The sequence below is a fragment of the Sinocyclocheilus grahami genome, unplaced genomic scaffold (assembly GCF_001515645.1).
Source record: "Sinocyclocheilus grahami isolate Dianchi unplaced genomic scaffold, SAMN03320097.WGS_v1.1 scaffold40.1, whole genome shotgun sequence".
NCBI classification, from domain to species: Eukaryota; Metazoa; Chordata; class Actinopteri; order Cypriniformes; family Cyprinidae; genus Sinocyclocheilus; species Sinocyclocheilus grahami.
The window spans coordinates 694,428-722,423 of record NW_015505219.1 but is presented as its reverse complement, the minus strand read 5'-3'; the positions used below and the strand labels follow the sequence as shown (position 1 = coordinate 722,423).

The 27,996-nt window shown below is 38.5% G+C and overlaps 1 protein-coding gene across 1 annotated transcript in view; it reads left to right on the top strand.

Annotated features, from left to right (window-relative positions):
- LOC107582036 (ETS domain-containing transcription factor ERF-like) overlaps positions 1-27,996 on the top strand; it is a 62,703-nt gene that overhangs the window by 24,875 nt on the left and 9,832 nt on the right. Inside the window, exons 2-5 of the mRNA XM_016267733.1 lie at positions 11,123-11,357; positions 25,482-25,597; positions 25,692-26,725; positions 27,773-27,994. Of these exons, the coding sequence (XP_016123219.1) occupies positions 11,123-11,357; positions 25,482-25,597; positions 25,692-26,725; positions 27,773-27,994 (1,607 nt within the window). The remainder of the gene's footprint in view (positions 1-11,122; positions 11,358-25,481; positions 25,598-25,691; positions 26,726-27,772; positions 27,995-27,996) is intronic.

Genomic DNA, 27,996 nt, shown 5'->3' with positions numbered 1-27,996 from the left:
AAAAAATGCAAAACTGCAAAGTCGCATTTCTCATACGTCACCGTGACAGCAAGTGGACTTTTGAAACTGGAATAATGAGTGGATTACGCATTTCAATTGGCAAGAGAGGAATAACACGGATGGAACTTTCTTGGCAAATAGGATTGTGTGCATCACAGTCAGGTACAAGGGAGAAGGCTTCTTACATTATTTAAGACAAAACGTTTAATTTTCGCAACTTGTTTATCGACTTGTTAATCGCAATTTGCTGTGGAATATGTGCCGATCGGGTCCAGTCGGGTCTGTGTCTTTCCGGCCGGGCTCGGGTCCATCTTTCAAATAATTGACGGTCCGCGTCGGTTCCGGGTAGTACATTTTTGACATTTCTCGGTTCTGCACGAGCCCGGGTCCAACTTTCAAAATAATAGATGGGTCCGGGTCGGTTCAGTGTAGCACATTTACGGGTCTCTTCGGGTTCGGGTATGAATTTTTGGACCCGTGTAGACCTCTACCAGGAACCATCATTTCAGAAGTGACAGAAATGTCAAATACAATAATGTTATGTATTATTATTATTATTATTATTATTTACAAGGAATTATTTTCTTATCTCTTACTTTGAATTTGCTATAAGAAATCAAATACACTGCTGGACAATAATCAATCATTTGTAATCTATAATGTTTTCCTAATGGCAATTTTATGATTGTTTTATACAGTACTACAAACAATCAATTTTCTGCACAGAATAAGGTAGAAAATATACTTTATAGTTTCTGTACTCTAATAAATGTCAATTAGCACTGCATCATTCATAAATTTTATTTATTGAGTTTCTCGACGATCACGATTCAAAAATCCATGTTTAAAGATCGATGCATTGCATCGTCAGGGTTTGTAATCGATGCATCGAGAAAAGAGTGAATCGTTACACCCCTAATGGTGACATTAATTTTAAGTAAATATAATGGGCGATATATTGCGTCACCAAAAATTATTGAGGTCATGTACATATATTGCACGATAAGTCGATATATTGATTTTTGCGACAGGCCTAGGTGTGCTAATAAAGTGTGTGTGTGTGAATCGGGTGTGCTCTGTCAATATTACAATTGGTTAAGAATGCATAAAAGTGTTCATCTGGTTAAATTTAGGCCGGTTAAAGAAAGCAGGGTTTCCCTTTGGCCCACCTACTACACTTGAGAAAGAACTTTGACTTAATACCAAAAGTGGAAACCAAACGAGAGTAGAGAGTGTTCAAACATAGTGAATCATGTCCAACTAGTGAGAACATTTTAAGTGGTATTCACTCACAAATCAAAAACTCATCTTGTGAGAACATTTGAAGTCACAAATCAGCCAAATTAAATGTAATCTAATTATGTGGACTTGTTTTTGGAGATTATAGGTTTAGAAGGAGAGTAAATATAGCTGCTTTGGTGTGAAAACCATTGAGTTATAAGAGTTTCTCAGTAATATTGTGTTTGTAGACTCTAAAAAAAAGTCTGCTCACTTCCCAGCAAGCTAGATGTGCTGGAGTGCACGAGAAAACTAACAAATACCTGTTGCTGGCTCTCTCTCTGTTTCTTTCTTCTCTTCTTCTGGGCCTCGCTTCTTTCTCTTGTCCTCTGTTCTTACTCCTACCTTTTCTATTTGAGACTCACGCTCTGGTGAAAGGATTAATTGTCGTTTATGTTTTATTTCTTGTTCTCTTCATTTCTAGGGGTTTATTTTTAGGCCTGAAGTGTCTGGTTGCTAGGAGATGGTGTCCAAGAGAAAGAGGGAGGGAGAGGATGGAGAAAGCAAGGGAATGGAGGAGAGAGATTGTTTGCGTTGTGAAGGCTGAATTACAAACACGCTCACGCACTGAGTCAGCGCTGACGCATGCTCGCACAAACACCAACACAAACTGTGCCTGTTGCTTGTTTTACTTTATTATTTTTATCACTCTGTGCTGCGAAATGTTAGTGTGTCGGTTGGGGTGACTCTCGTTGAAAGTTTGCGACTCCCATCAGATCTGATTCAAATGAGGAAAGTGACAAATGTTATAGTACAGATGCTCCAAGTCAAAATCTGTCCCTCACACACACACATGAATGCACGCACATATACAGGAAGCAAAGATGTTGTTGTGGTGCAGAACAGTTGCTAACTTCCTGTACTGCAATGGTGACACATTCCAGGAAACACCCTGTCACACGTACATATACGCACACATTCATGCATACGCAAGCACACTTTACTGTAACTCTCTAGTGCTTTTAACCCTACTGCTCCTGCAGTACAGTGATTTAACCTGCCAGTTTCGTAACCTGTCAATGACACGTCAGACGGTTGCATCACTTGGTTGATATATCTTACCGTTAACTTGTTTTCACTGTTTGACACAATTCAGGTAAATCAGAAGTGACCTTGAGAAAAGGGGGTCACCAGGGGAGAGTATTGGGTCCGCTAACAATCTTACACAAACACTCACACGCTCTGATCAGTAAGTGTTAAGGTGGGAGGGCTGAACTCTCATTTTCTCACCTACCTGTCGGAACATTAACACTGACTAGAGAGAGGCTGTTTATGTGTGTGACTATACTTGTGAGGGTCAAATTTTGTCCTTGCAATAGTAGTGAAATATGCAGAGAACTGACTATTTGAAAGATTCACAAATCATCAGTCTGTGAAAAAGAGAGCATGTAGTGTGAGATGGTAATTTAAATGAGAGGGAGAGTGATAGGGGACGAGTGGCTCGTCTAGGAATTGAATGAATGAATAAGTGATATTCACAGAGAGAGATGGAAAGGAGAGATAGAAGGGTAATGAGCGGAGGATGAGAAGACAGATATACTCTGAGCTCTGGGACGTGGGTTGCTCCACCTTTCCTCTGTTTACTAATAGTTTGCAAATACTCAACACACACAATGCGTAAAGAGATGTGTGTGAAGAAATACATGCTTAGCTATTCCACCCATCTTTTACCCACCCTCGTGTTGTTCCAAACCCATATTACTTTATTTTTTCAGTGGAGAAAAGGGCTATTTTGAAGAATATGTGACCTTGCGAAAAGGGGTTCAGCAGGGGTGGATACTGGGTCCACAAACAATTGTACACAAGCACGCTCTGAGGAATAATGATATTTATTTGACTTTGTCATTTTCTTTTGAGTTTGGTAGTGCCTGATCACAGTATGTTTTCATTGTATGGAAAAGAGTGGTTTGGAGATTTTTTCACAAGTTTTCGTTTGAGTTCAATGAGAGAAAGTAGGTCATACAGGTTTGGAATGACATGAGAATGAGTAAATGATGACAGACTTTTTATTTTTGGGTTAATTAACTATCATTTACTACAGTGTGTTTTTGTTATGGGCTTTCTAAGGAAGTAATTGTTTTCTTCACACACACTAAATGTATGTCTTTTTGTGTCAGGACTCAGGAATTTAAAAAGAGAAATTATGCAAACTTTTGTTGCTTTCATTCCATACCTCACCACCCTCTCTCTCTCTCTCTCTCTCTCTCTCTCTCTCTCTCTCTCTCTCTCTCTCTCTAAAACAATAACTCCAATGTGTTTGTGTCTATTTTTGGAGCTTTAAGGCCATGACTAACCCCCTGGTCTTGGTCTTATTTCGAAGTTCTTCAAGGCACATCATGAAACCGCTCTTGTGTGCGTGTGAGTGTTTACAGTAGACAGTTGTTTTACTCTCTTCATATGCAGGTTCACACTCATTCATCTGTTGTAATGCTCTCTCTCGTTCTCTCTCTCTCTCTCTCTTTTCTGTAAAAGAGCTATTACTGCTTGGAAAAGTACTGTGTGAAAGAAGAAAGTTACAGTGAGAAAGTTGAAGTGTGAAGCCCCTTAACTTTGTGTTCATATGCAGGTTCACACTCATTCATCTGTTGTAATGCTCTCTCTCGTTCTCTCTCTCTCTCTCTCTTTTCTGTATAATTAATCACTCTGCTCACTGAGAGACTCTGATTTATTTTTTTCTTGTATTTTCTTACATTTATGACATTAGTTCATTATGTATTGTAGCCAGTAAAATATATTTTCTACCAACAGGTGGCCAGTGCCGGTGTTGGCGTTTTTGTCACAGTATAAAGATTATTTTTAACTAGATGCATAATAATTACAGGAGTTAAAAAACTATATTTACAGCAAACTCGGAAGCCGACGTGAGAACTGGAGCACAGCTCATTTCACTTTGCGAAGTGGGCGTTTCAGTTATTACAATCAAAGCAAAACTAAAATATTTCTCTTTGTGGCATAATAAACTTTTGTAACTTTTATAAGCAGAATTTTTAAATAAATAATAATTGAAAAATGTATGATATTAAGCCTTTTAAATATTTTTTAACATCAAAGCAGCCTGTAATGGCATAAAATGACTAAATTACGTTGAATTTCTAAACAGTGTTAAGAATCATATGCTGATGTTTGTGAGCAGTGACACGGTTTTGAGAAAATTTTAATTGGAAAAGGACATAAGACACAGTGTGTTGTCAAAATGTGTGTGTGAGTGCACAAAGAGATCGGTCTCAACATGCTTATCCACACACACTTTCAAATTCACTTTGTGGCCTCAAGACACACACTTTGAATGCCAACTTTGTGCTATATTCAGCCCTCACACTCACCTGTTAGTGTTAAACCACTGATGATCTGTCTCCTTTCTCTTCACACGGAGTTATTTTCTATCAGTTTACACACACACATACTTGCTCACAGTCTCAGCAGAGGTGTGAAAATGACCAGGGAACAGTCACAGGTCCAGTGTATGTTATATAAAGATGTAGTGCCACTGAAATTACAGGAAATTAAATTGTGTCCATACTGCTTACGGTAGTCCTGTTGGAAACAGAAGAAAAGGCTTCAGTACTTTTGGAGAGCGACGTAGAATGATATCCTTCTGAATCGTAATGAATTTGATTTATCTAGCCATCCTCTTCTACCAAACTCTCTTTGTTGGCAGCTCCCATCTGAGAAAAGCGGAGACAGAGGAAGAGTTGTTTTTGTTTAGCTTTTTTCCAGCCAATAACTGAATCCCCCCTCTGTGCTGCCTGACAGAAACTCCTTCAGAACTTTTTGAGAAGTTATTTTGAGTCTCTCTCTCAATTTCAATTTCAAAGTACTTTATCGGTACAGTGGTTTTGCATATAGTTTTACTAAAGCATCAACACACACACGATTGTTAAAAACAATAAAACATGTAATGTTAATAATATTTTAAAAAATGTACACTACCAACCATTCAAAACCTTGGAGTCAGAAACATTTCTTATTATTATCAAATTTGAAAACAATTTTTGCTGCTTAATGTTTTGTGGAATTTATTTATTTATTTTCAGGATTCTTGATTAAACAACATACAGAACTACCACATTTTGCTATAAGTTTGATTGCATCATATAATAATTGCTGTTAATATTGTTCATCGTCTGTTTTATTACGTCTTATATTGATTTTTCCGTTCTGCTGGTTCGTCTGGTCAGAGGAGAACTGGCCCCCCGACTGAGCCTGGTTTCTCCCAAGGTTTTTTCTCCATTCTGTCACCGATGGAGTTTTGGTTCCTTGCCGCTGTCGCCTCTGGCTTGCTTAGTTGGGGACACTTCATTTCCAGCGATATCGTTGACATGATTGCAAAGATATTATTTAAACTGAGCTGGATGTTGACATCACTGAATTCAATGATGAACTGTCTTTAACTGAAAAATGAGTGTTTACTATTGTCATTTTGCATTATTGACACTATTTTCCTAATTAATGCTGTTCAGTTGCTTTGTCACAATCTGTATTGTTAAAAGCGCTATATAAATAAAGGTGACTTGACTTGACTTGACTTGATTAGTAGAGGGTTCAAAAGAACAGCATTACACTGATCAAAAGTGACAGTAAAAACGTTTATAACATTACAAAAGATTTCAATTTAATGCATCCTTACTGAATAAAAGTATTAATTTCTTTAAAAAAAAATGTTACCCCCAAGCTTTTAAACAAGTGTATAAAATAAAATATAAAATAGATTGATAGTGTGATATTGCTTTTATAAAACAACCAAACAGTTAAATAACTTACATTTCAGACAAAATTTGAGTAGTCAGTGTTAATGAAGCCAAAACATCAAATTTTGTGTCACTAAGTAATAAACGGGGTTAAAGCCAGTCAACACACTTGAAATCAAAAGGGTTAAAATTACAGTTTGAAATAAAATAAAATATAATGAGCACTAAATAATACCATTAAAAACTTCCAGCAAAATGTCAGTAAATATTAAGGCTACTTTCATGTAGAGAAAATGAATGAGATAGTGATATAAAGATCAGAGCTTTTATGGGGATCTGATGGTGTGAAGTTCAAATTTAAATTTGGCTGTGCATGTCTGCCCTCCTCCAGTATCAGCTGCATTTGACCTGTTTCAGACATTTTAGGAAAATGTGGAATGAGGTCTTGAAATGTGTGAAAGTGTGTCTCTGTGGGTCACCCTGTCTTTCTTTCTGTATGAACATGCCACTGTGCAGAGCAGAGCAGTAGTTTCCTCGGATGCTCTGAATTCTTTAAATACTTCCTATGCAAGACTAAAGTGCAGGAGTGCCTGCGAGATTTACATTCTTGAGTGCAATCGATGCCTTAGAGAGAGAGAGAGGGAGGGAGGCAATATGACCTGAGTGACAACAGACTACTAGAAGAGCTATGATCTCATCCCTCTCTCTCTCTCTCTCTCAACCCATCCCCCTTTCCCTCTCTCTATTGTTTCCCTCTCTCCCACTCCCTCCTCAGGCCCCCTCTTTTCTTTTTCTTCTTGTTCTCTCATCTTTTCTCTTCTGTTTCTTGTCTTGTCTGTCGCTCAGTTTTCCACATTCTTCTTTCTAAGTTTTCTTCTCTCTTTTTAACTCTCACACACTTGGGCATCCCAGGACAGAGAGAATATCTCCCAACAACACACACTAAGGCAGTCAGGTTGTTGCATTATTGATACGGTGTGTGTGTTTGTGGGTCTGTCTTCTCTCTGTAATGGGGATCTAGTGTCTCCCCCTGGGGGAATTGGGGCAAAGAGAGGGAGAGAAGGTGTATGGGGGGGACGAAGGTCACAAAGGTTAAGTAGGGTGGGGGGGATGAGGTCATACACTCTCACACAACACAGCATGCTGTTAAGACACTCGCACAACTCCTTAGGACACACAACTCATCACGCACGTGAACTTCAGGTTGATTCACTTTTAAAAACAAGAAATTGTCAGCTATGTAGTTTCCATGACTTGTTTTATTTTTAGATTAGGGCTTGATTTTAGACAGATGTCCTGTGAAATCCGTTTTAATTTTCCCTAAATTTCTGCATTTGCGTAAATCAGTAATTCATAGGATGGTTGGAATCTTTCATTTGAGTTCCAAAATTCTAATTAAAATCTTTTTTTTTTTTGGCAATTTAAAGGTGTATTAAAATATGTGTGTTCTAATCCACCAATAGAATTCGAATAAAGAGGAATAATAACCTAGTATAAGAGGCTTTTGTCTGGGAAAATGAAATGCTACATCAGAATGACCTTAAGCATCACCGTTGTCAACCAGTGCAGGTTTCATTTTCTATAGATGTGCACAATGAAGACATTTGTGAAGACTTCGTTTCCTTTCAATCTGGAGTTGGTGATGAACAATGATGATTGTTCGCTTTCATTAAAATGTTGTTGTAAAATAAAAGCTTATTCAGCTATTTCGACCTTGGCTGTTAAACTTACGTGAAGGTTCCTGCGTATTTTTGTTTGCACAGTGTAAACGCAACTTTTTGCGATATGAAACATACAGATGCATCATCTATTCCATATTTGCAGGCAGAGAGGGGAAAAAAAATATATATATATATAAATAATACTTTTTTTCAGCAAGGATGCACTGAATTGATAAATGACAATAATATTATTTATAAATATTTCTTTAAAAAAATTATTTTCACACTTTTCACACTTCATTAAGCAGACGTTTTCAACTAATAATAATACGAAATATTTCTTGAGCACCAGAGCAGCATAATGAAATGATTTCTGAAGGATCATGTGACACCAGACTGAAGAAATGGCTGCTGAAAATTCAGCTTTACCATTACAAAAAAAATTAAAGGATATTAAAACAGAAAACAGTTATTTTGAATTGTATTAAAATGTCACAATATTATTTTATATCAAATAAATAATAAAATATCAGCCTTGATGAACTTCTTTCAGAAACATAAAAAAAAATTCAAATGTCAAAAAATCCCACAGACCGCTTTCTTTTGAACGGTAGTGTACATACTTTTTTTGTATGTATAGGTGTGTATTTCTGAGAAATGCAGAGGTGTCGTGTGATACGATGTGGGTGTGAAACATGGGTCATAACAGAGCATTGATGCTGGAACACTCTGTAATCGACTGTAATATGATTAATAACACACACACACACAGTGCCTGATGAGGTTTCATCTAAAAAAAACAAGCTCACTGCTGTTAGAGTTTCTTCGCATGTGTAACAGCCGTTCATCCTGAGACAAACACAGAGATCGGGCGACTGGCACAGCATTAATTCAGATCACACCTGAATCAGGGTGCTGGATGAGTTGAATTTTATGTGTGATTGTAGACTTGAATGTGAATCAACATTGATATTTGTATGTGTGTTACGAGAGAGCAGTAACTGTATCTGCCTGCTGGTGTGTGTGAGTGTGTGACATATAGTGTCTCCTCTTCAGTGTTCATCAGGGAGTTTGGCAGACATATTGAATTTAGCTCAAACTTCTTAGTAAGGATCCTTTTCGTGTGTGTGTGTGTGTGTGTGTGTATAAGTGAAAGAGAGAGATAAGAGTGAGAGAGAAAGAGAGAGAATGTGAGCTGTGAAACCAGATCCTTGTCTGCAGCTCCTGAAGTCAGACTTCGCTCTCTGGTGCATGGTACATTTGACCTCTTAAAGGAGCAATCAGATGTGCCCTCTGTGTGTGTGTGTGTGTGTGTGTGTGTGTGAGAGAGAGTGATGTTTTGAGAGCACGTAGATGTTATAGGATGTGCTGTGTTCTGTAAATGTACTTCTGTTTATTTGCTGAAGGTAAAAAGATGATAAACGTCTTTCCAGTCCAGGTATAAATACACACTGACATTGACACTGCCTCTTAAAAATGTACAGAAAAAGTACAGTTTTTCACTGGTGTTAGCAGTTAGAAACAGGAAAAACAACCACTTGAGTGTGTATTTTAGATTTGTTGAGTCATCAGGAGGAAGTGATTTGTCTGATTCTACGAATTAGTAAATTGTCAGAAGTTGTTGAGAAGTGTTTGGATCATTTATAATAAAAGCAAAACTGATTCATAGTCTGATCTAAATGGATAAAAAAAATGACCCCAAATGCCTTAAAGTTATAAATGATAATGGTTTGGTTTACTTGGTGGAAAAGACACCTTTTATTCTGCAGAAATGAATTGAACAATGAAGTGAAGGTTTAAATGCAGTTAAACTCAAAGTAGCTCCATTAGAGATAATTTAGACAGAATTAATAATGGTTAAATCACACAAAAAAAGCTGCCTGGTAAAAACAATTACCCATGCAGGAGCAGTTCCTTGTGTTTGGGTGTGTGTGTACTTGACTTTATTTTGGGGACAAATTTGTACCCAGAAGTAAGCTAAATTTGACAACCTACTTTTGGAGATGTCTTCATTTGTAAAAATGGTATGAAAATAAAGTAAATTAACTTATTATTTTTTATTTTTTTTTAGAATTCAAAATTCAGAAAGTTTCCTGTTAGGTTGTAAGTTAGGGGTAGGTTATATTATTTATAACTACCTAATATAAAAACATTACAAGTCTATAAAATGTTCCGATTTACATAGCTAAGTAAATGTGTGTGTGTAAAGGGCCGCTGTGTGTGAAACTGAGTGTTAAGAGGATCAGCTGTTGAGGAACCACTGTGAGCCGTTACCCTATCCGACCTTTACCAGCCTCAGCCTAACCTGACCCTGCCTAACCCCACTTCACCCGTCCTCACCCTCAGTGACTGGACACCCTCCATCCTCTCTGCAGCCCTTTCAAATCATTTCTTGTTTCTAAAAAAAATGCCAATCGCATCTGGTTGTGTGTTAGATTGAGTGAGGTTTCTGGTGACAAATCAGACCTCAAGGTGATTGATGATAAGAGATGTGACGATATAAAGCTTTTTGAAGATTTACATTTATACATTTGGTGAAAGCTTTTTTTCTAAAGTGACTTGCATTGCATAAAAGATATGCATTTTATCAGTTATTTCTCTGGCAATCGAATTCATTTTTTTGTAATTATATCCAATATGGCTGATATTAACTGTGAGCTGGGTTACCTGCTTTAAAATGTACATTTTATACCTGACACAGACAAGTATATAGATTGGATTGACCTAATATCAGCTTCCAATATTGATAAATGCCAATTTCCAGGAACCTCCAACCTTGTAATTCAAAAAAGTAATAATTATAATTGTAGCGAATCAGCTCATGGGGAAATATGAATAATTAACCATAACTAGTTATAATTAACTATTCATATTTTAGAATCGCTGTAGATATTTAGCTGACCACTCAGGGTCAACTGTCTTGTCAATTCTAAGAACGTTAATTTCCTGGTTAAGGGAAATAACTTTCTTACTGTACAATTCTATAAGCTTGTAACGTAAATCTGCATGATTATTGACTCCGGTTATGAGCAAACAATGAACACATGAATGAATACAGTTATTAGGGATATATATTGGTCCACATTTGACACTTAATTGTGTTTGCCAATTTCTCCTGTTTTTAAGTAAAAAAATTTTTTAGGAAATCTCTAAATAAATATATCCATTTTTTGTTGCCGTTTTATTTTCAAGTTATTTAGACAAAGTTGTATAGACTTTTAATATTGGCCAGTCCCAATCCCAGTTTTGGGGATTTTGGCTTAACTTTATAGGTAGAGTTCAAACTGAAAAGTAGGAAAATAGGATCTGCCGATTTCCCATGTCAGACTTTGAAATGGTATACATGCTATTACAGTATGATGCAGTGTACATGCATACTGAAGATGATGAGTGAAAGGGAGGATCCCTGGCCTTGTTTGTCAGTGAATAAAAGTAGTCCTCTGGACAGATCAACCAGAGTCTGATCTCTTCTTTGTCCTCTCTCCGTCTCTGCAGGGTTTGCGTTCCCAGACTGGGCCTATAAGCCCGAGTCCAGTCCTGGCTCCAGACAGATCCAGCTGTGGCACTTTATCCTAGAGCTGCTGAGGAAGGAGGAGTATCATGATGTGATTGCCTGGCAGGGAGATTATGGGGAGTTTGTGATCAAAGACCCTGATGAGGTGGCCAGGCTGTGGGGCGCCCGCAAGTGCAAACCTCAGATGAACTATGACAAACTCAGCAGAGCTCTCAGGTAAGTCCTTTTGTCTTTGCCTTTATTTCTGTTAACAATCATGTCCTGAGCAAGCGGTTTAATCTGGAACAGTTTACAGTACACTTATTTCAGACACAATCCCCCTTAAGCAGCCAGTGGTTTAATGGTTACCTTTTGCTTGCCAGGCCAGACCTATCAGTTAAAGGCTCTTTAATGCTCTTTTAACTGATTTAATATTTACAAAGTTACGATTTGCCCCTATTATTTTTTATGACTGGTTTGTCTTTTCCTCCTTATAACATTTTTGGACCAACCAATTACAAAACATGGTCCATCTTCAAACACATCCAACCTTTTAACCATTTACTATTTTCAAAGTAAAATCCTGGACAGTTTTAGTTTGATCAAGGAAAGCTGAGGCCTATTTCTGCTCAGCCTAAATGTAGAGGAGGCAGCTAAAGCGTCTGACTCTTGTGTTGCATTATGGGATTAACCCTTCCGCTGGAGAGTCATAACTGCTTGGAGTCTGATCTCTCAGTAGTCCCAGTCCATTTACCTGTGCAGGAGCTGATCTCGTTAGAGTACAGACAGGCCAATGTATTCTGAGCAGCCGGCAGTTTTAGACTTCACTCCAATTTGTGACCTGATCTGCATTTGCTCATTTGTACCTTTATTTTTGTCTCCGACTCATCTGCTTTAGCAGATCAGCGCTGATCCTCAAAGTGGATGGAGAGTGATCCACTTTCTGCCTTTATTTTGAAGGCTTCTCAGGACAGACCTCTTACGCTACAGCTGAGTTACGGCACACGAGGGTTCAGTGCTGGATGTAATCAATCATACACTCGATTGATTACCATCCGTGTATGATCCAGTGCAGTTAAACCACTACAGTGGATGTGGGATTTGTTAAAGGGATAGTAATTCTGCCATTTCACCATTAAAAAATGGTGTAGAAACAATTTTCACACAGATATTGCTAGTACATTTTACAAACAATTACAAAGAAACAGCAACTATACACATTCAATTAAATGTGATATTTTGAAGTAAATTTTTTTTAAATTGAAATAGCATTAAAAAAACATACTTCAGTAATCTTTGTTTTATTTACAATTTTTAAACGATTTTTTTTTACAGTATACCCTTGTGTTGTTGTTCCTAACCTGTATGCACTATTGATAAAGAACTCTATTGACTTTCATTGTATGGACAAAAACATAGACATTGAAATTCGCCTCAAATCTTAAATGTCTCATTTTTAAACAACTGTACTTGCAGATGATAAAATATTGATGAAATAAAATATCCACTTAATAGTACTTAAAAAGAACACACTTTCGTCTTAACACACTTAGGTACACTTTATAATAATGTCAAATTAAAAGTTTGAAAGTTTACTTTACTTACTAAATTACAACTTCATCATTACAAATATACTTAAATACATGACATACAAGTTTCAATGAAATTACATTAAAGTATATTTTAGTTTACCATTAATGCTTGTTGTCAGTACATTCAGCAGTACTCTTTAACCACAATTGACATTGTTCCCTGTTTAATTCTAAGACTCAGAAAGAGTGTTAAAAACGACATAAACTAAACAAAATGTCTGTTTTGATGAAAGAAACCTTAAAGAAATTATTTATTTGAATGTGCCGTCTGTGCTGTTTATACAAAATTCACTAAAGGAATTATGAAAATGAAAATGTATTTGCTTGGTGCCGTTCCCAATCTTGTGGGTCAGTTCTGAGCATGAGGTTGTTAATGATGCAGTAGACTACTATGTCCTGGTGTACTGATTTAACGTTAATTGACAATATATTTTTTTCAGCATGATTCATTAGTGAACTCCTGCCACATCTGATAGATTCTCTAGTATTTGTCAAGTCCTTATTATTATCAGTGAGTAGACCTCTATGTGTACTGCTGATTACTGATGTAAAGCCAGACTTTGCAGCAATAGTGTGCAATGTTGTCTTATGGGACTGAAATTAAGGAATCACATCATGTAATCCATGGCAGCTTTGAGACAGTTGGAGCTGTCTTTAGAAAAAGAGATTTTGTATGATTGCAAACACTGACAAGATCCCATGTTAACAGTGTAGTGAGGGATTAACGCATGTGTGTGTGTGTGTGTGATGGTGTGTTTTTCCATCAGTTAACCAGAAGACATAAACACTGTCTTAAAAGCTCTACCACTTATGTTGGATTATCCAAGACAAGTTATACTTTACTTCTCTTCTTCTGTATTTTTAGCCTATATTGTTTGTTTTTACCAGATCAGATTTTGAGCTTATATGTATTTCTTTACAAAACAGAAAGTATAATGAGAGTGAAGTGTAAACTGTTTACAAGCTGACAGCTGTGCTGTACTATGACGTCACTCTTCCTCTTCACTCTGTTATTACAAATGTGAATGTGTGCTCTGTTCGCACAAATGTATGTTTTGCCTTGTGTGTTTGAAAGAAAGTATAGCTATAAAGCCAAACTACTTGTTGCTGTAATTATAAGTGATTTTTCTCAGACTGTCCCTGTCACACTTAAACAAACACACACCGACACAGATACGGTTGCCAGATTGTCTTTCCAAACTCTCATTTGAGCATAATATTAACTATGTACCTTCAGTTAGATGAATCCATTTTTTTTTTTCATAGAGTCACAGCTCCCAAAAACGCTGTCAGAATATGGAACACAACTGATGCCCATTCATTCTGAATAATCCTGTGCTCTCATCTAGAGAGGATCTGTAATCCTTAGCATTGGAATTGGTTTTTAAGTAGTGTCACATGAAAATGCTCTTTTCACATAATCATTAAGCATTGAGGAATAAGTGATCTGATCACTACAAGTGCTAAATCCTGGAAGCACTGGTTTCCAGCATCTCTACAGGCCTCAACATCTAAAGCATGGCCTGGTCAGGGGAGAAGTCCCGTGATGCAACATTTATCTCATTTGGAGTCTCATTTGGCCATAAGAAAATGATTTTCAGGGTCATTGTACCATATTTTTGAAGGTTTTCTTAAATTTCATCTCACTTTGCCATTGTTAAGATTATTTAGGAAACTTGTTTTACTGCCAAACTGGATAAGTCACTTGTGTATAAGCTACTTGTGTAGAACATTCGGAATTTGGCAACACAGCTTATGGACAGCATTGAACAACCTTTTTGTTATTTAATTTCTTCATTGTATATTTCCTTAAAAATGCACCCAAATCATGACAAAATATTTGGTCTACCTGCCTAAGCACATCTTTCGCACAGTTCAATCAAGACTAGCTAAATTTGGTGACTTCAAAAAGCTCAATCTGGCAACACTGCACAAAGAGTGGCATAAAGTGCGTTTTGAAATCTGAACCTGGTAATTGTTGGGCTGGGTTGGACCTTCATTTGCTGTCAGATAGAGACCATGTCCTTTGATCATTCTCAACATGAGTTCCTCTGTGTTCTGGGCAGGAGATATTTGCATCGCCCTCATCAGAAGGCCATGCAGCCGCACAGAACTTCTCATTTGAGTCCTCTGTTCTCTTTCCTCTCTCTGTAGACCTTAGTCAGAGTAAACAGCACATTACTGTGAATGCGCTTCCAGTGGAAGTCTACAGGGCAAGGCATTAAAAGCAGAAATGTGTAGGTTGAATTTTTGTTAAAGTGCTTGCATTAATTCTTTGGTACAAAAAAATCTGTTATTTGGGCTATGAAGTTACTTAAATTGTCTCCCACGTATCATGAAAAGGTTACAGGGTCTACATTACAAGAAATACTCACTGTAACTGTGCACAAATGAATGATTTTTAGTCTTGTGACTTTTGAATCATATAGATTGTAATGTTTATCCCAATGCAATACCCCAGAGACTTCGATTGTTTCAATTCGGTTAATTAAAATTAGTCGAAATGACTAATTTTCATCAACGAAAATGAAGTAACAATAGACCTTTTCTTATGTATTTTGACATTTATCTGAGCGATTATTGAGCAGATTATTGAAAAAGCATTTGAAACAGCATTTTTCTACAAATGCTTATACATTTTAAACATTGAACATGGTTAGTTCATGTATCACTAAAGTGTTTTAACAAACTTAAGTAATGAGTTGTAATTATTTTCTGTTAATTCTACGTTGAACTTCCCTGTAAGACAGTACTGTCTTGTTCCTCTCTTCTTTTATCCCTCTTATTTCCTCTCTCCTCCATTCTTTTTTTTTCTTTGATGTCAGTGACTCACTGCCATTCCTCCACATCTACACCACCTCCCTACCCCACAATCCCACACTCTACTCCTCCATCTGATTCATACCTTCAATCTGACACTTCTCAACTCACAACAGGCTTTCACATTCAACCCTGCACGCTTGTGACATTCCTTTATTCCAGGACAAACGCTCCTTTTCAGACATTTCTTGGCCACTCTATGGCATGTATTAAAGTCTGGGCTAAAGCTCTAATCCTGGCTGGAATTTGACTTGATGTTGATGGAGTTAGGGGTGTTGTTTCAATTATGTTCTCCTGCGGACGGCCCGCTGGGACTCGACTCATCACCTTCCTGCCACACGCGTGTGGAAATTCCACAAAAATGGAATTCTATTGTCCCGTTGTTGATGTTCCACTGAACGTCGGGACATTTCCCATCTGGCATCAAGCATGATAGACGCCCAAATACTCATTCCCTTCCTTATTAAATTTCATCCCTCTTTTGTCAAAACTGACCTAACAGAACTCACCAGATTCTGTTGATTTTAAACCCACAGTGGCTACATGATAAGAATTTTTTACTTTACAAAGTCATCAGAGTGCCAGTTTTAGCCATGTGACCAATTTGAATCCATTGAAGCTATAGTTTATCCATTCTATCATAAACCTTCATGCCGTTCCAAAACCATATGACTTTCTTTTTTTCTGGTAAGCTCAAAAGAAGATATTTTGAAGAATGTTTCAACGGTTTTTGACCATTTGATGAAAGTCATCGAGGTCAAACAATATTAAGTGCACCTTTTTGCTTCCATAAAACTTTTCTAGACCTTTTTCCGTTCATTGCCAACAGGAAATCAAAACCCTTCGACAAAGTCTGTCGTCATATTAAACATGACCATGATGTTATTTCGATTTCAGACGTTCTCTAGAAATCATCCGCATCAGAGCCGATGTAGTGTTGATTGAAGTGGCCGGCCATGATTTCTTCTTCACTCTGGAGATTTGATTAAGATTGACTGTGTGTGAGTGTGTGTACTTGTGGAAAGACTGGGTCAGAGGCCTTGTCCTACAACAGCTCTCTTTGTTTGGAGGAGGATGACGACATGCGCGCGTGTGTGTGTGTGTGTGTGTGTGTGTGTGTGTGTGTGCGTGTGCGTGTGCATTTGAGGGCAGTTTTGGTTTTATTGTCAGGACAGAATGAGCTCTTTATTAGCTCAGTGGGTGGAGATACACACATACACACGCTAGTGCAAAAGTGACATGCGCTAACACACGCAGCATACAAAACATGATGTTTATCTCTGGCTTCTCAATAGAGCTTATGGATGCAGTGGAGCTCACTGTCCATTTACCATCCGCCCTAGAGCCACACAGGCCCACTCGTACCCCACCCCAACGCGTCACACACACACATTTACTATCTAAATGAGGACTTCTATTGTTTATATAAAGCTAATTAGGGTGTATTCAGACCTGTAGACCGTTTGCTTTGTTCGGAAACAGGGACTTAATTCATTACAATATTGCGTCACACAATGTTTTGAGACGAAGAAGCACTCTTTGGTTTTCAACTGCAGTAACTAATGTGCTCACTCACAGAATCAGACACTGCTGCTTTTTATGTAACATATTTCCTGTTATGAATTTTGATACCGCTTGGTTCGTTGGTCTGTTGGGTCGGACTGCTTTCTCACCACAAGTGAACCGCTTCAGAATCTGTTTGCAATCTGGCCGAGACTACTCCGTTCAGGCACGTTCGGACCGATTATTTTGGTCCGGAACTGAGCACGATTGCCATGTTCACATGTGCCTAAATGAACCAAACTAAGGGAGAAAACGGGATGGGTTCCGAACAAACGCTCCAAATGAGCCAGGTGTGAGTGAGTGAAGTGACGTGTGGTCAAGTATGGTGACCCATACTCTGATTTTGTGCTCTGCATTTAAGCCATCCAAGTGCACACACACAGTAGTGAACACACACACCCGGAGCAGGGGGCAGCCATATTACTGCAACGCCCTGGGAGCAGTTGGGGGTTCGGTGCCTTGTTCAAGGGTCTCACCTCAGTTGTGGTATTGAGGGTGGAAGAGAGCACTGGTTATTCGCTCCCCACACTGACAATTCCTGCCAGACCTGAGGCTCAAACCCTCGGATTACAAGTCCGACTCTCTAACCTTTAGGCCACGACTGCCCCCTCTTCTAACGGTGTGAAAGCACCCTTAGAAGAACTGTAGACCTAAACCACACCATAACCCTGTCTTTAATAAAAAACTCTTTAGATTTTAAAATGACAGTATTTTTTTTTTTTTTGGAAAATGTAAATGTCCCCATAGAGAGGTTTTGTCATATTTATTACATTTTGCGTACAAATTTGCCCCCAAAGTAGAGCTAATACATAAACCTGTATATTTCCGAGGGCTTCCCATTACTTCTGTTGATAAATCTTTGATGTCAGTGACTCACTGCCATTCCTCCACATCTACACCACCTCCCTACCCCACAATCCCACACTCTACTCCTCCATCTGATTCATACCTTCAATCTGACACTTCTCAACTCACAACAGGCTTTCACATTCAACCCTGCACGCTTGTGACATTCCTTTATTCCAGGACAAACGCTCCTTTTCAGACATTTCTTGGCCACTCTATGGCATGTATTAAAGTCTGGGCTAAAGCTCTAATCCTGGCTGGAATTTGACTTGATGTTGATGGAGTTAGGGGTGTTGTTTCAATTATGTTCTCCTGCGGACGGCCCGCTGGGACTCGACTCATCACCTTCCTGCCACACGCGTGTGGAAATTCCACAAAAATGGAATTCTATTGTCCCGTTGTTGATGTTCCACTGAACGTCGGGACATTTCCCATCTGGCATCAAGCATGATAGACGCCCAAATACTCATTCCCTTCCTTATTAAATTTCATCCCTCTTTTGTCAAAACTGACCTAACAGAACTCACCAGATTCTGTTGATTTTAAACCCACAGTGGCTACATGATAAGAATTTTTTACTTTACAAAGTCATCAGAGTGCCAGTTTTAGCCATGTGACCAATTTGAATCCATTGAAGCTATAGTTTATCCATTCTATCATAAACCTTCATGCCGTTCCAAAACCATATGACTTTCTTTTTTTCTGGTAAGCTCAAAAGAAGATATTTTGAAGAATGTTTCAACGGTTTTTGACCATTTGATGAAAGTCATCGAGGTCAAACAATATTAAGTGCACCTTTTTGCTTCCATAAAACTTTTCTAGACCTTTTTCCGTTCATTGCCAACAGGAAATCAAAACCCTTCGACAAAGTCTGTCGTCATATTAAACATGACCATGATGTTATTTCGATTTCAGACGTTCTCTAGAAATCATCCGCATCAGAGCCGATGTAGTGTTGATTGAAGTGGCCGGCCATGATTTCTTCTTCACTCTGGAGATTTGATTAAGATTGACTGTGTGTGAGTGTGTGTACTTGTGGAAAGACTGGGTCAGAGGCCTTGTCCTACAACAGCTCTCTTTGTTTGGAGGAGGATGACGACATGCGCGCGTGTGTGTGTGTGTGTGTGTGTGTGTGTGTGTGTGTGCGTGTGCGTGTGCATTTGAGGGCAGTTTTGGTTTTATTGTCAGGACAGAATGAGCTCTTTATTAGCTCAGTGGGTGGAGATACACACATACACACGCTAGTGCAAAAGTGACATGCGCTAACACACGCAGCATACAAAACATGATGTTTATCTCTGGCTTCTCAATAGAGCTTATGGATGCAGTGGAGCTCACTGTCCATTTACCATCCGCCCTAGAGCCACACAGGCCCACTCGTACCCCACCCCAACGCGTCACACACACACATTTACTATCTAAATGAGGACTTCTATTGTTTATATAAAGCTAATTAGGGTGTATTCAGACCTGTAGACCGTTTGCTTTGTTCGGAAACAGGGACTTAATTCATTACAATATTGCGTCACACAATGTTTTGAGACGAAGAAGCACTCTTTGGTTTTCAACTGCAGTAACTAATGTGCTCACTCACAGAATCAGACACTGCTGCTTTTTATGTAACATATTTCCTGTTATGAATTTTGATACCGCTTGGTTCGTTGGTCTGTTGGGTCGGACTGCTTTCTCACCACAAGTGAACCGCTTCAGAATCTGTTTGCAATCTGGCCGAGACTACTCCGTTCAGGCACGTTCGGACCGATTATTTTGGTCCGGAACTGAGCACGATTGCCATGTTCACATGTGCCTAAATGAACCAAACTAAGGGAGAAAACGGGATGGGTTCCGAACAAACGCTCCAAATGAGCCAGGTGTGAGTGAGTGAAGTGACGTGTGGTCAAGTATGGTGACCCATACTCTGATTTTGTGCTCTGCATTTAAGCCATCCAAGTGCACACACACAGTAGTGAACACACACACCCGGAGCAGGGGGCAGCCATATTACTGCAACGCCCTGGGAGCAGTTGGGGGTTCGGTGCCTTGTTCAAGGGTCTCACCTCAGTTGTGGTATTGAGGGTGGAAGAGAGCACTGGTTATTCGCTCCCCACACTGACAATTCCTGCCAGACCTGAGGCTCAAACCCTCGGATTACAAGTCCGACTCTCTAACCTTTAGGCCACGACTGCCCCCTCTTCTAACGGTGTGAAAGCACCCTTAGAAGAACTGTAGACCTAAACCACACCATAACCCTGTCTTTAATAAAAAACTCTTTAGATTTTAAAATGACAGTATTTTTTTTTTTTTTGGAAAATGTAAATGTCCCCATAGAGAGGTTTTGTCATATTTATTACATTTTGCGTACAAATTTGCCCCCAAAGTAGAGCTAATACATAAACCTGTATATTTCCGAGGGCTTCCCATTACTTCTGTTGATAAATCTGTTGAGTTTGAGGATTTTAAAACATTTATGATGATATTTTTCAAAAGTTTCTAAGAATATTTTCAGATTTTTTTTTAGTTTGTGTGGATATTTGACATTTGGTATTTTTTGACATTTGATATCAAGTTTTCAAGGATATCTAAGGATATTTTTAGACTTTTTTAGAAGTTTGTGAGCTTGTTTTCAGACATTTGTGAGAATATTTTTCAAACATTAAGTATATTTTCAGATGTTTGAGGATACTTTTTAGAGGTTTGTGAAGGTGTTTTTATAGTTTTGTATATTTTAGAAATGTTTGTATACAGTGGGGAAAAAAAGTATTTAGTCAGCCACCAATTGTGCAAGTTCTCCCACTTAAAAAGATGAGAGAGGCCTGTAATTTTGTAAAAATGTTTTTGAGGATATTTTTAGAAATTAGTTTTCAGACATTTGTGAGTATATTTTTTAAAAGTTTGATTATATGTCAGACATTTGTGTGTACAGTAAATAAACAAAAAAAGTTAATTAAAAATCCTATTTTGTGGTGATATACTCAGACATTTGTGTCTATCTTTTAAAGTTTGCAAGGATATTTTCAGAAATTTGCAAGGATGTTTCTGGTTTGTGAGGATTTTTTCCCCCAATATTTGGTCCTCACAAATATAGCATAATAATTACACATAAAGCAGCACACTGTACCTTTTTAGCTTCTGACTGATAATCCTCATCCTCTCTCTCTCTCTCTCTCTCCGTCTTTTCTTCACTCTGTCTCTTTTATAAAGCGTGTTGTTCAGGCCGAATTGCGAATACCAGGAATCGCTGTAGTGTTTGTTTAGCTCCTATATTCCCATCAGTCACAGAATATTGACTCTGAGAGCTTTTAATAATCTGCTGTTTAATCCAAGTCCTAACCCAGTGAAATCTGATTGTTTCCTGGAAACCTGCTCAACTGTACCACCTAAAGTTATTTAGTCACCAGAGTAGGTGTGTCTGTCTTTAAAATTTGTTCAAATTCGTAAAAATTTGGTCATGTTATATGCTATCCTTTGAAAATGTTGGTCCGCATTCAGTGTTTCTGTTAGACCAGCCACCAGCGTGTGGGTTCACAGAAGGAGGGTCGTTGCCACTAGATGCAGATGCTCAAAGAATCCTTTCTTCTGCTTTGAAGTCAGTTCAAATGCTCTTTAAAGTGTGTTTGAGAGAGTGGGTGCTCATGCAGTCATGTGCGTGGGGTGGGCGGCACTTCTTTCACACACTGTTCTGTGCCATAGACTTTAAGATATATTCTTTGTAAACAACTCACATTATCACATTAGCGCTTTTGCTTATCTTGTTTTACTTGAAAATAAGACACAAATATTGATTAAGAAACATTTTGCAGGATTTACTCCGGTTTTAGGGTCAAATAAAAGCGTCTAATATTTAAAAAAAGGAAAACTATTTTAAAAATCTAGTTTAAAACATGTCAAGTTCGTGGATGAATTCTTTGTCAACTTTTTGAAAAATGTTTATACCACTGTCAACTACGTTTTAAAAAAAAAAATGTAATAATGAAAATGTCGTGTCGTAATACATTTTTTCCCGACACCTTGAATTGAGTGTACACATCGTAGTTATCATTTTCAAAAAAAAAAAAAAAAAGGAAAAAAGTTTTTGAATGTGTTTAGGATCATACCACTTAGCATTTTACAACCTAAACTAACTTTGCCTTGTCAAAAATGTCATTTTAGATTTATTGACCTTGAAACAAAGCCATAAGGGTCTGCAAAGGTCTGTTTTTTTTTTGTTTTTTTTTTTTAATCTATTCTTTTATGTTTTTTGCTTTTTTTTATAATAATAAGATATTATAGTAATTATTATTTAATAATTAGTTTTTAATAGTAATAAGAATAATTATCTAAATAAGTCCTTCATGCTTGAATGAGGCTTTTTTTCAGTTATGATTTTAGCAGAGTTTAGAAATTAAAAACTTGCTCATCTCGGAATAGGTTATTGTATGTATGAATTGCATTTTTAATGTATTTTTGAAAATAAAATAAATAGATTTGGCTAAAACCTGAACGCCATGTCTTTGAGCATCATATCGTTGAGAAAAATGCAGAATATGACAATTCAAGAAACACTCTAGCTGAAAGCACAATGTAATGTAGTTCAAGTAGGTTTAACCTCTGCTTTGAGAAACCAACCGCATGCTATATAGAAAGCATATCCAGCGACGGCATTGCATGACTGTGCAAAAAATTTTAAGAACCAGTCATATCTGACAGCCATAGAATTAAGTGTTACTTTGCCTGGCCTGTTGATTGGAACATCAGAGTTCAGGATGTCATCATTAGAGTATCCCTTCATCTCACCTCTGCGTTCTCATCTGTCATCCGTCATAAGCTCAGGTTACCACTTCCAGCCAAACAGTGCAGAAGTAAGTAGATTGTGTGAGCTGGATGTCTACCCATGCAAACACTGCTGCTGCTGGTGTATTCAGTAGACATGCTGCTAATCCACAGCTGTCTCAAGTATATTTATATCTCGCTGTGTGGCTCGGAGTGTTATCGTGGGTCACATAATTACTGATCACCTGCTTACATCTGTGTCTTTGTTAATAGTTGTATTGAAGGTGCGTTCAGCGTATGTTGTGGTGTCGTAGTCACACATTTTTCCCTTCTGGAGGTTGACAACACGTACTTAGTTAAAAAAAAAAAAAAAAGCTTGTCAATTCATTTTGACCACAACTCAAACACATTTACACACGCTCACGTCTTCATCTGACCACAAGACTCTGTCTGTCTCGGCTTAATCTCTACAGACAAGACTGTCTGAACTCACTCACTCTCTCTCTCTCTCACACACACACACACACACACACACACACACACACATGCAGGGGTGAGTAAATATATCCTCTATGCATTCAAAAAGCTCAGTGTCAGCATCTTCCGTGAAACATGTCATTCACAAAGAATTGTGGCTGGAAGGTTATTAAGTGCAAGATGAATCGTTGTCACAGGGATTTGCACACACAGAAACACACACTAACTGGTGCAGGTCTGAAAGAAATATGCAGTGTTATTGGAGTTACATAAATGGATGGAGGTTTGTGAGGAATAGAGAGATGTTATGTAAAGAGCTGGAGAAGGACAAAGGTTAATATATAGATAGGAAGAGAGAGAGAATGGGATTATATAAAGGGATTAAGAAAGGAGAATTTATCAGTGGGTTATAGTGTTATATAAACAGGCACTAGAGTGACCAGAGCTGTCCTGAAAATACCTCCCATCACACAGATGTACACATAAAAATATATTAACAATACATACAAAAACATATTTAAATATTTCCTGGATTTTTGATGTACCTGTATTAAGCGGATTAATTTAAAATGTACACTGCACTGGTAGCTATATATTTAATTTATTATTTAATATAAATTAAATTATACATATATATGAATGTATGTGTGCAAATTTATTATTTAATTGAATTTAAATTAAGTAATACATTTTTTTCTGATTTTCGTACAAATTATATATAAATATATACCGGTATACTGTATATATAATATAAAAATAATATATATAATGTAAACATTTATTATTTAATTGAATTTAAATTAATTTATTTATTTCAGATTTTCTTACAAATTTTAGCATCAAAACGATTTATAAAAAAGTAACATTTAAAGGTGACATATCATGAAAATCTGACTTTTCCAGGTTTTAAGTGCTATAATCAGGTGCATCTACCAACCAAGGAAACGTGAAAAAAAAATTAACCCAGTAACTTTCTTTTGGTAAGCCTTTTTCTGCAAGCATCTGAAAAAACGAGCGCATCTGATTTCGCTCCCTTGGTGACGTGGCAAAGGGATCGCATTATAATATTACCGCCCCTTAATCTGTAAGTTTCCACCCACGGCGCTGTCATTTGATTTCGCAAGTGACAACGGTATACCAGTTCTAACGCCATGGCGAAAGTTTAAGCAAAACATGCTAACTGTTCTGTCTTTGGCTTCACAGATGAGCAGAGAAAAATGTTTAGAGTTCCAGCCTCAGAGAAGACAAGAGAGCAGTGGATTTATTGATTTATTTACTGTATATTGCTGCTGCCACACAGATGTAAAATAAACATGCAATTTATGTCCCAGCTGTTTACTTTCACAGACATAACCGACCGTTTTTGTAACTTGTGTTTTTAACGTAAACTTGTGTGTGAATGAGAACTTAGTTTTGTACTCACATGCTGTGACAGTCGCTTTCTGTCCGTGTGCACTCAGAAAACCGTATATCAGAAGTTTAAACTAATATGGTTTAAAACGCATACTTTCAGCGCGATAAACATGAAAATCAGAACCAAAACAGATGTTTTAGCAGGTACTAGCTGTAATGGCGCAGCTGTATTCTGGAAAAGGGGGCGGTGAGCAGCAGCTCATTTGCATTTGAAGAGACAGGCACGAAAAACAGCGTGTTTAGGTATTTTCAAAATGATGTAATAAATCAGGGGTGTCCAAACTCGGTCCTGGAGGGCCGGTGTCCTGAAGAATTTAGCTCCAACCCCAATTAAATACACCTGAACCAGCTAATCAAGCTCTTACTAGGTATGCTAGAAACTTAAAGGCAGGTGTGTTGAGGCAAGTTGGCTCTAAACTCTGCAGGACACAGGCCCTCCAGGACCGAGTTTGGGCACCCCTGCAATAAATTATCTGTGGGGTATTTTGAGCTGAAACTTCACAGACACATTCTGGGGACACCAGAGACTTATATTACATATTGTAAAAAGGGGCATAATTTGTCTCCTTTAAATGACAATGACTTTGTATTTAATTTGTCCCATTTTTCGATAGCACCACTCAAGCTGCATGAACTCCACAAGTTTGTGTCAAATCTGATGTTCATGTTCTCCATGATGATTTGAGATGATCCAAAGAGCATCTTGTGCTTCACTGGAAGCAAGAACATATGACTGTCTGTACATAGAGTATATATCATCAATATCGTACATTTACTTATTTGATCAGTGCGGAATCTGGATTTTTTCTTATTCATTTAAACTTTTAATAATCTAATACCTTATTTCAGGTTTAAATTTGATTTCAGAGTGGGCTAATGTGTCCTGCTTGTCTTTCTGCAGGTATTATTACAACAAGAGAATTCTAAATAAAACTAAAGGAAAACGCTTCACCTACAAGTTTAATTTCAACAAGCTGGTCCTGGTCAACTACCCTTTCATTGATATGGGGTCTGCAGGTACAAAACGAGGACACACAAATCACATACATTTGTTTACATAATAAAATGCAAAACTCAATTAAGACCTCTACCTGTGTTTGTCTCTCCGCAGGAGCGGCTGTTCCTCAAAGTGCTCCACCAGTGCCTACAGGTCCCCATTTCCGTTTCCCTCCATCCACTCCTTCAGACATGCAGGTGTCTGAAGTGCTGCGGTCCCCCAGCAGCGAGGAATTGCGCAGTCCGGGGATGTTCAGCGGCCGCCGCATCGCCCGTGGGTCTGTCTCTGACTGCAGCGATGGAACTTCTGTCAACTCTGAGATCGAAGATGGGAACGGAGGTGCGGCAGAGGAGAGAGTGACTGAAAGAGTGGCTGAGAGAGGTGGAGGAGGCAGCGGTTTCCGAGGTGCTGTTCACCCTCGTCTGTCTCACGAGGCTATGTTCAGGATGTACGGTGGACCAAGCGGTCACAGAGGTCATCGAGTGTCAGAGGTTGGCGGACACAGGGTTCATCCCGAGCCTCTCTCGCCATTCACCGTCTCGCCTCTGTCCGGTCCGGGAGGTCCAGGCCTGTTGGTGCCACCTCTCTCGCCGGCACTCTCCATGACCCCAGGCTCTCACCTGGCCTACACTCCCTCCCCTACCCTGTCGCCCATGCCTGGCTCCATCTTCTCCTTCAACCCAGAGGACATGCAGCGCTACCTGCAGGCTCACACCCAGAGCATCTACAATTACCACCTGAGTCCTCGTGCCTTCTTTCATTACCCAAACATCATCGTTCCTCAGCCTCAGCGCCCCGACAAAGGCATGCCCGGACCCCAGGGCTGTGATCGTGGTCCTGTCGAGAGGCCTTCGGTGCTCAACAGCCATCACTCCATCCTCCCGCCACCTCACGCTCACCCTATTCACCATCACCTGGGGGAGGAACAGCAGCATTCTCCATTCAAGTTCAAGCTCCAGCCTCCCCCATTGGGCCGAAAACAACGCGACAGTCAGGGTCGACAGGCCTCGCTGTCCTCCACATCTACATCTGGTCTGGGTTCCTCGTTGTCATTTGGGAGTGACCTCAGTTCAGCCAGCGGATCAGGACTGGTGTCCAACTCCTCCTCAACCGGCTCGCTAAACAGCGCCGGGTTGCCCAAGATTAAGGTAATCAGGAATTATGATCTATACAATCACATGCACAGTTATAATTGCTACTTGCTACCTGCTACTTAGTTTTTTTTGTTTCATGTTCCTTGTTTTTTGTTTGTCGAACTTGAGAAAAATGTATTTCAGTCAGACGAAAGGCTGGAATGCATTATGCGACTTATAAAAAGTACTAACCATAATACACTTGCTGACTTTGTAAACGGTTACAAAGAAAAACTGGGCATCATACAACAAACAACTGAGGATCACACACTGCAAGTCGGTCCAAACACAACAAAACAGCATTTTAAAACTGGCTCAAAATATCAAACATGATGACATGTTTGATATTTGATATGAAAAAATCTGAGTATGTGCCCATGATACACTATGCAATTTTCTGTGAAATCTGTAAACTCTGACTGCCCAAAGTCTGGCTCTGACTTTCGGCAGCTAGCATTGATTCTCCATACTGCAAATCAGGGCAAAAATCTGGGCAGAATTCATGAAGTGTATTCCAGCATTAAAATGTTTACGCAACACTTTTATAGTGTATGTAAATGTACTGAATGGTTGTTTACATCGACTCCAAATGTTCAACACTAAAAATGAAGCAATACATCTCTAATATTTCCTTGACAAGTCAGAAATTATTTAACTATCAAAATATTTTGAGGGCTTCATTGAACAGTGCCGAATATTCCATTAATCTATCCAAACTTTAGGGAATGACCTAAAAAAAATCTGATTCAGACTAAAATGGTTTTATAAATAGTCACTGTTTTACTTTTCTGATGCTTAATTTTACCAGACCTAAAGTCAGAGTTCCCACAGTCCTAGAAAACCAAAAGTGTCATTTCCAGGCCTGGAAAACGAATAGAAATACAATTTTACACAGTCTAGTTGTAGTTATGCATAGTTATAAATTATTTATTTGCCTTGAAATTATGATCTGTAGTGAAAAAACTATTTTTTCAGTCATCATAAACAACTGGAAAATTCATGGGAATTAGTCAGGAACACCCAACTCTGCTTTGACACTACATGCACTCTTTCTCTTTATAGGTTGAGCCCATATCTGACATTGAATCAGAAGAGGAAGTCGAAGTGACTGACATCAGTGATGAAGAAGATGATGAAAGAGATGAAGAGTTTGATGTTTTCCCCTCTCACTACCATAAACACCATCATCATCATCACCATAATCATTATCCACACAGCCAAAAGCACCAACAGCCCAACGGCACTGATGCCGCTCTCCACCCAGATGAGGACTTGGAGGAAGAGGT